General features: G+C 42.6%; 1 protein-coding gene across 4 annotated transcripts in view; it reads right to left on the reverse strand.

Moving 5' to 3' along the window:
• Window positions 1-8,843, reverse strand: part of GRB14 (growth factor receptor bound protein 14) — a 128,768-nt gene extending 119,925 nt beyond the window's left edge. Inside the window, exons 1-2 of one of the 4 annotated variants that reach the window (XM_045032933.1) lie at window positions 8,673-8,843; window positions 6,727-6,876 (exon numbers count right to left, since the gene is read on the reverse strand). In XM_045032933.1, the coding sequence (XP_044888868.1) occupies window positions 6,727-6,749 (23 nt within the window). In that variant the 5' untranslated portion in view covers window positions 6,750-6,876; window positions 8,673-8,843. Of the gene's footprint in view, window positions 1-6,726; window positions 6,877-8,079; window positions 8,122-8,627 lie in introns of those variants that run through there. The other 3 variants (XM_045032934.1, XM_045032937.1, XM_045032932.1) reach the window with 3 other exon arrangements.
• Between the last annotated feature and the right edge of the window lie 328 nt (window positions 8,844-9,171).

Raw genomic sequence — 9,171 nt, forward strand, 5'->3', positions numbered from 1 at the left:
GAGCAGCTTCAGTCACTCCCTGGAGCTTGAGGGAGGGAGCACTGATTGCCCTGAAGGAGGGAGAAGAGAGCACCATGGTCAGAGCAGTGCTGGGTGGGATCAGGGGAGCATGAGTGAGGTTCTGGCTGACCATTGCCAGACTGAAGCCCTGATACAAGGGCAGAGAAGGTGCTAGGGCTGTGGGGAAGTGGCCATGGGAAACAGATGGCGCGGGGTTGGAAGTGATGCAGTGTGTGGCTGCTGGCTAGAGGGTCCCTGGACAGAGGACTGCCGGCCCCCCAGAAGGGGGGGCAGAGAACCGTGTGGGGTACAGCCAGAGGGCTGTGTCCAGAAGAGGACACCCCGATCCTGAGAGCAAGACAGATACTGACAACAGATGGCGGTGATATGCCACTAGATGAAGGTGCACTGGCAAACCAGAGCTAATTCCCAGGACAGCCAGCAGGAGGTGCTGTGGTGGTGAGTTGAGCCCTGTGACATTATCTCAGAAGTTCCGAGTGCTAAGAAAGAAATTTGAGTAAAAATTCAACTATGATGTAAGCAGGAGGAATTCCTTTGTTGTCTATGGAGCTCTTAGGGCTCATAGAATCATAGGACTAGAAGCCTGCTCTGGGGGGTGGGGCCGAGCAGCATGGCTGCAGCCTGCCAGCCCCGGAGCTGCAGCTGCTTCAGAGGCTAGGGGGAGAGCAGCGTGGCCAGAAGTGGAGAGACTCTGGCCCCGCCTCTTCCCTTCTGGCTGTGCTGCCTCTCCTTGCTCCCTCTGTTGGGGAGCAAGATCATTTCTCCAGTTTGTCCAGATCATTTTGAATTATAATCCTATCCTCCACAGCACTTGCAACCCCTCCCAGCTTGGTATCGTCCACAAATTTTAATAAGTGTACACTCTATGCTATTATCTAAATCATTGAAGATATTGAACAGAACCAGACCCAGAACTGATCCCTGTGGGATCCCACTTGTTATGCCCTTCCAGCATGACTGTGAACCACTGATGATTACTATCTGGGAATGGTTTTCCAACCAGTTTTGCACCCACCTTTTAGTAGCTCCATCTAGGATGCATTTCCCCAGTTTGTTTATGAGAAGGTCATGTGAGACAGCATCAAAAGCTTTACTAAAGTCAAGATATACCATGTCTACCGCTTTCCCATCCACAAGGCTTGTTACCCTATCAAAGAAAGCTATCAGATTGGTTTGACACAATTCATTCTTGACAAATCCATGCGGACTGTTATTTATCTTATTATCTTCCAGATGTTTGCAAATTGATTGCTTTATTATTTGCTCCATTATCTTTCCAGGTACAGAAATTAAGCTGACTGGTCTGTACTTCCCCAGGTTGTCCTTATTTCCCATTTTATAGATTGGCACTATATTTGCCCTTTTCCAGTCTTGTAGAATGTCTCCCGTCTTCCATGACTTTTCAAAGATAATCGCTAATGGCTCAGATATCTCCCCAGTCAGCTCCTTGAGTATTCTAGGAAGCATTTCATCAGGCCCTGGTGGCTTGAAGACATCTAACTTGTCTTAATAATTTTTAACTTGCTCTTTCCCTATTTTAGCCTCTGATCCTACCTCATTTTCACTGGCATTCACTATGTTAGACATCCAATCACCACCAACCTTCTTGGTGAAAACTGAAACAATGAAGTCATTAAGCACCTCTGCCATTTCCATATTTTCTGTTATTGTTTCCCCTCCCCCATTAAACAACAGGCCTACCCTGTCCTGGGTCTTCCCGTTACTTCTAATGTATTTATACAATGTTTCTTGTTACCCTTTATGTTTCTAGCTAGTTTGATCTCATTTTGTGCCTTGGCCTTTCTAATTTTGTTCCTACATACTTGTGTTATTTGTTTATAGTCATCCTTTGTATTTTGACCTAGTTTCCACTTTTTGTAGGACTCTTGAGTTTCAGATCATTTAAGATCTCCTGGTTAAGGGTGGTCTCTTGCCATACTCCACACATCTTTCCTATGCAGTGGGATAATTTGCTCTTGCACCCTTAATAATGTCTCTTTGAAAAACTGCCAACCTGTCTTCAGTTGTTTTTCCCCTTAGACTTGCTTTCCCATGGGATCTTACCTACCAGCTCCCTGAGTTTGCTAAAGTCTGCCTTCTTGAAATCCATTTTCTTTATTTTGCTGTTCTCCCTCCTACCATTCCTTAAAATCATAAACTCTACCATTTCATGATCACTTTCACCCAAGCTGCCTTCCACTTTCAAAATCTCAACCAGTTCCTTCCTATTTGTTAAAATCAAATCTAGAACAGCCTCTCCCCTAGTAACTTTCTCCACCTTCTGAAATAAATAGTCTCCAATACATTCCAAGAACTTGATGGATAATCTGTACCCTGCTGTGCTTTCCCCCCACCCCCCACAGATGTCTGGGTAGTTGAAGTCCCCCATTACCACCTAGACCTGTACTTTGGATGATTTTGTTAGTTGTTTAAAAAAAGCCTCATCCACCTCTTCTTCCTGGCTAGGGGGTCTGTCATAGACCCCTACCATGACATCACCCTTGTTTTTTACCCCTTTTATCCTAACCCAGAGACTTTCAACAAGGCTGTCTTATTTCCATCTCAAACGCAGTCCAAGTGTATACATCTTTAATATCTAAGGCAACTCCTCTTCCCTTTTTTCCCTGCCTGTCCTTTCTGAGCAAGCTGTACCCTCCTATACCAATAATCTGTGATGTGAACTGTAACCAGGGGAAAATTAAAACTAAATAAGCCCCCCCGTTTCCCTTTTACAGGTACAGATTCTTGGACTTGTTATCAGGATCTATCACCTGAGGAAGTAGCTCCTGTGTCCCGCCCTCCCTCAGAAGTGTGGTGCAGGAAAGGAGAGGAGAGACAAAAATTATGTTGAAACAGGTAAGTATTGTATTAAGGGTTGGTTACATGAAAGGTGCATATGGAGAACACCACAAAAACACATATAACACAGCTAACAGTGGACTGCAATGAAGGAGCTTGAAGCTCAGACCCAAAATACCCCTTCCTTGGCAACAGAACAAAACAAATCCCCAGTATAGCCTACTGATAATCGGATGTCATCTATGTACAGGTCAGATGGTAGTGAGCGGTGGGTCCAGGACCTTCTACCCTCGGGCCAAACGCTGGCCTTTGGGGAGGAACGCTGGATCTCGGCTGCTGGATGCTGACGCTGCTGATGGACCAAAGAACCCTGGATGGCAGGTAAGTTGTTGGTTTCACAGATCCTTCACAGCTCTTGATCCGGAGACCCACACAAAAGCCCAACTGCACACAGCTGCCTCCTGAACGGACAGCACCGTGATGACATGGCACAGTTCCTTATAAAGAGTGAGTGGCAGGAAAGTTCTGAGGGGATGGCAGTTACAAGCCAGTCCCAACTGGTATGAACCAGCTCTCAAGTCACAGCTCTGGCATCTTAATTTTCCCGCCTCTGGGGACAAAATGGAGATTTGACTCCATTTTGAAAAGTACCAAAGTCCATATTGATGAGGGGAAACCTTATAAAAATCTTATCCTAACCATTAAAAACCACTTATATAAAAATCACATAAAATCACCGCCACAACTGTGTCATAGCTGTGTTTGTTTACTAGCATTTCGAGTTCTTCCTGCTTATTCCCCATTCTTCTCACATTAGTATATAAACATCTAAGATACTGATTTGATTCTTCCCTCCTCCCCCCGGTTCTGTCGTCTCTCCCTTATCCCTGCTATAACAGCCAATGTACTCCCCAAATTCTGACCCTTCTCTCAGGTCTCCATGTTTTTTACTTTACTTGTGGACTTTGGTCACCCCTTCGAACCTAGTTTAAAGCCCTCCTCACAAGGTTAGCCATTTTGTAGCCAAATATGCTCTTCCCCTTCCTTAATAGGTGGACCCCATCTCTTCTCAGCAGTCCTTCTTCCTGGAACAGCATCCCATAGTCAAGGAAGCCGAAGCCTTCCTGGCGACACCATTCTTGCAACCAGGCATACACTGGTTTGTGTAGTTTATGATCACAATAGCTGAATGAGAATGTGTTGTTAGTTGTGTTACCATAGCACCTACACCTAGGAACCCTAGTCATGAACCAGGACCTCACAATGCTAGATGCTGAACAAACACGGAATAAAACGATGATTCCCTACCCCAAGAGTGTTGGGGAGTATTTTAATGGTGTGATGTTTAGGTGTATGGGGATAACAAATAAATCAGACTGTGGCTTTCAGTTCCTGGACTAATGGCTTATGTTCACTTCAGCAAAGCACTTAAGCATATGCATAATTTAAGCACAAGTAGTCCCATTGACTTCAGTGCTCTAAAGATCCTTCAGATCTCAAAGCAGAGAGAAAGTGCAAAGGAGAGAAAAGAAAGTGGTATTTCCTTCCATAATAATTTCTTTGTCAGGGTGAAGATAAAGAGCACAAAACAAAACTCCAGGTGAAGTGTGCCCTTAAATAGAGAGGAAGAAAAACCAAATTCCTCAACAGATTTTTCACTTTCAGGCTTGATTTCCTCCAGTTTGTATCTTAAATGACAAAGGAGTGGGGAAGAAACCTACTACCCACGGGGTATCCACATAGACACCACACTTTCTAGCAGCGAAAAATCTCTCTTTTCACCTTCTTCTCTGGTATCTAGCTTTTTATAAAATGATTAATAAATGGTTTTGAGATTCTGAGAACATTTTGAAAAACAAATTGTGTACTCCAGATCTGTTGTTATACCTCTCTTAGCTCAATCCTGCTTCAACTAGTCCCATTCGTTTTTCAATTTATTTTTCTCACATTCCGTGCAAGATCACAGCGCCCCTGGCTATTGAGCTGAACACTCTAAATTTAACCTTGTGTGTCCAAAATTTTTAAGAGTTTAAAATGAGGCTATTCAAGTCTTGATTACACCATCAAACCCATTATATTTTCTTTAAATGTGTACACTGTTTTAAGACTGTTCCCTCCTGAACAATCTTTCTATTCCAGTTCAGGTTCTAGGTGATCTTAATAGTAGTCAGTCAGAGATTGTTATCTGGGAGCTCAGTGTGGTATTGGAAGGATCACCAGACTGTAAATACTACCATCCCTAGAGTGACTTAGCAGGAGATAGATTCTGGGGAACAGGAGCAGATCACCAAAACAAATGCAAGCAAAAAAGCCAGGCACCAAGGAAATTCAGCCTTGAGTAAATGTGCAGGAACCAGGAAAAACCTTTATCTCCCTATGATGGCAGGAACAGGTGGAGAGAAAGTGCCTTTAAGGAACTGGAGAAAACGACTCTCTTGGTATATTTAAAACATTAAATATATAAGAGAAGTGTGTAGGCACAGTCCGGTGTGGGTGACTCAGGCATCCAGCATAACACACAAGCCTTAAAGACAGAGTAGAAAAAATGTTTTAAAGAAATATTTCATGAGAACTTCCATTATTGAAGAATCCCATATAATTTAACAGGGATTCTAAAATATTCTATTCTAAAAGCCTATAGAATTTAAAAGAAAACCTTGCTTTAGATTTCTTTGAGATGGCTTCAAACAACATATAGCAAAAGTTATTATTTTCTTTTAAAGTCTAACTTTTCCACAAGGATTGTAACAATTTTCTTCAGTCATTTCATAAGAACAAGGGAGAAAGTCACAGATTCAAGGAGGATATCTGAAAGAATATTTGTTAACTCGGTTGATTTCATAGAATACTCAATGAAATATTATGGCTTCAAGGCCTACTTCTCCCTCTACCGATAGAGTTTTTATATAGATATATACAATAGCTCTATAATGGCTCATATATTGTTTATTCTATTACTTATATAGTTAATTCATACCCAACTCCTGAGCCTTACTCTCTTTACCATTGTTGTCATAGCCAAACACAGAGTGCATTAAAAAATTCACAAAAGCTTTACAAAAAATTCTTTAAGTGCAGCTATATCCCATTCCAATAACATATTTTCAGCCATATTTCCCCATGGATCTCTCCATGGAAAAAAATAGCATTGCCCAGGATACTCTCAAGAATAAACATCTCTAACTAATGAATTTTTTCAGAATGGCAGTAACTTTTAACAACAATCAAATCTACGCGTTTTTCCTAACATTTACAGGAAAGGGTGGCCACAGCCAACTGCTCTGACCTTGAGCCATCCCTTTGACCTATTTCTTCATCTTCAGATAAAAAAAAGTTCCTCCCCTTTTCCAGGCCAATTGAGATTGTCCTGACCACCAAAACCGGGATGCTAGTCTCGAATGAAAAGCTATAAGGTATGTCTACACTGCAATTAAAAACCGGTGGCTGACCCCTGCAAGGTGGGAGGGTTCCAGAGTTCAGGCTGCAGTCTGAGCCCAAACGTCTACACTACAATTAAACAGCCAGTTAGCCTGAGCCTTGCAAGCCCAAGTCAGCTGGCATGGACCAGCCGCGGTTGCCTCATTGGGACGTGGCTGTTCAAGTTAAAAAATATCACCACCAATAGGTGACAGATGCTCTCTCTGATCAGGTAATATGCTCTGGTACGTCCTTCGCCTTCAACTGAATCCTTCCTTACTTTTGGTTCACATTTATGCTGCACCTTTGATCATAATGGCCAAAGAACCCTCCACCAAATACCACGTTTGACAACACTATGAGAAAATATGAGCATAAAAAAAGCTCACTCCATCAACTAAATCACTCCTGCCTAAAAAGACAAGATATCACACTGGCTAGTAGCAAGCAACTCTAAAACCCCAAAACTGAAAGCGTGCACTGGCCTACCTCACACCCCTTTGTCCTTCCATTTACTGTGTTCATACTGAAACTGAGCCATGTCCGTGTCTGACAGCTGCCAAGTCCTCCTGGTATGTATTCTATGAGCTACAAACCACATCTGCTTGGCAGAGTCAGAATCATAACTTGTGCTGGGAGCTGAAAGAAAATAAACACAAATGGTTCAACCTGTCTTCTAAAACAGCCTGTAACACAGTTTAAGCTCTCTCACAGATTTGCCATTCTTCTGACCTCATCCTCAATCCTGCCTTTCCCACAACTGCTATTCTCATGATGCCCTCTGCACTTGGAACATACACGTTAAAACCTGCAATATTATTTTGAGTAGGTGTCTGATGGGCCCAACATAACTGCTTTCCTTCTCCAAAGTTTTCAGAAGTCCCTGGTGCTGGGAGGGTGGTGTCTGCTGGGGACGTCCCAAAATTTCACAGGAATTACTGTTATTTGCATTGCAGTACTGTATCACCTAGGGACACCAAGCATAGGCCAGGACCCCATTGTGCTGTGCAAATGCATAACTGCTGGCTTTCTATGAAAATGGTCATTGTAGGCATGCTTTCTGTCTGTATTTCTGTCTTATATATTCCTGCACTTCAAGGTCGTGTCCTGGCTTTCTTTCACAAAAACCACTGACTTGTACTCAAAAAGCCGCAAGGTGACCACAAATGGTATAAGACACTTGACTAGTGGCTAATTTCTGTTGTGTGACATCTGCAGAGCAGCACTTTCGACCGTACTTCAACTATAAGCTCTCTGAGGGCAAGAACTGTTTTGTGTGTGTTTACACAAGAGGGTCCTGGCACATGATTGGCTCCTAGGTGCTACCACAATACAAATAATTAATACTTGAGCCATTTTCATGTGCAAAAATTAATCAACACTACAAATTCTCCAGTGGGGTGTCACGTCAAGTGCTATCACCAAGAGTATAATTGGACACACTGGACAGCTACTACCAGAGTAAAAAAAGGCTGGACAGAGAATTTTGCTAAGCCAATACAAACAAGTAGGAACAGCATACCTCATCACAATGCAATTTCATGAGCTATGCCTGTGTGTTCACAGGCAAGATTCAGGATCAGTAAGTGTTCATCTGTGTCCTAGCTTTTATCAATGTGTGTAGAAAACAGACTTTTTAGTTGGTCAGGAATAGCATGATTAGCTTTTGGTATAGTAGGAACTTCTAGGGATTTCAGTTAGTTATCATACAGTATTTGTTACACAGACCATAAGATTTTTCAAAGCAAGCAAAAAGCTTGGCTTAACAAAGCATATGTTTTCTTTTTAGTTTTAATGTACCTTCCCTATTACATATGACACAAAAAAAAGATAATGTCTTACCAATAATTTCCTTTCTGCTAGCAGTGTCTCTCATAGTACTGGGCATCTGGGCTGATCCCCTCCTCTCTTCAGCTCACAGAGAGGGATCAAAGTCTTGGCACCTATGGCTACCCCCCCCCCCCGCCCCTCTACTTCCACTCACCACCAAATGAGTTATTCCAAAGCTGTAGAAACTTGTATAACAATATGAGTTACAAATATTCCAGAGGTAACTAGACCAACTACGTACAGAGCCCACTCAGCATCTGACTTTTTGGCTCATAAGCCTTTCAGGGTGGGTAGAATTGTGGGAGATGCTGCTAGCAGAAAGGAAATTATTCGTAAGAAATTTTCCATTGTGCAGCCCAGCATCTCCCACAATTCTGGTTGCCTGGGAAGTAATTAGCAGCGAATAAACATACTGAAGGTTATAGAAAAAGGTCAGAAAGAAAGGAGAAAAATGGAATCCCTCTCCATTTATAAGATTTGCTCAAAGGGCAATATTATTTCTGGGCCACCACTTGCAGCACCTTCCTGCCAAAGGAAGCCTCTACAGATAGGAAATCCACCTTATAGTGCTTGATAAAGGTAATACCAGTTGGCCACATGGCTACCTCACAAATTTCTGATGTGGATGCATTTGCTCTTTCTGCCCACAAGGTTGTCAGGACTGCATGAAGGGTGCCCCGTCCCCTTTCAGAACTAGAATTTCAAGCCTTGTATGCCTTCACAATGCATAGCCTAAGGCATTTAACAATGGAAGTCTTGAAAGTTCTGAGTACTTGACATTATGTGTGGGAGGATATTAATAGGGCACCTGACCTCTTTATGAATTCTGTATGTTGAAGGTAGATTTTCAGAGTTCTTCTGACATTTAACGTGTACTACCTCTGTTCAGTGGCATACTGTAGCTTCAGACAGAATGAAGGGAGTATCTGTTGGGGACCATGGAAGGAAGAGTTTGCTTTAGGAATAAATTATTCTGAGTTCTAAGCACCATCTTGTCCTTGTGGAACATACAGTAAGGCTCTTGCAAAGATAGGGCCACCAACTCTGACAGTTGCCTGGCAAACATGATGGCTATCAGAAAGCAAGTTTTGATGGACAAGTAGA

This window comes from Mauremys mutica, chromosome 10 (genome assembly GCF_020497125.1).
Source record: "Mauremys mutica isolate MM-2020 ecotype Southern chromosome 10, ASM2049712v1, whole genome shotgun sequence".
NCBI classification, from domain to species: domain Eukaryota; kingdom Metazoa; phylum Chordata; order Testudines; family Geoemydidae; genus Mauremys; species Mauremys mutica.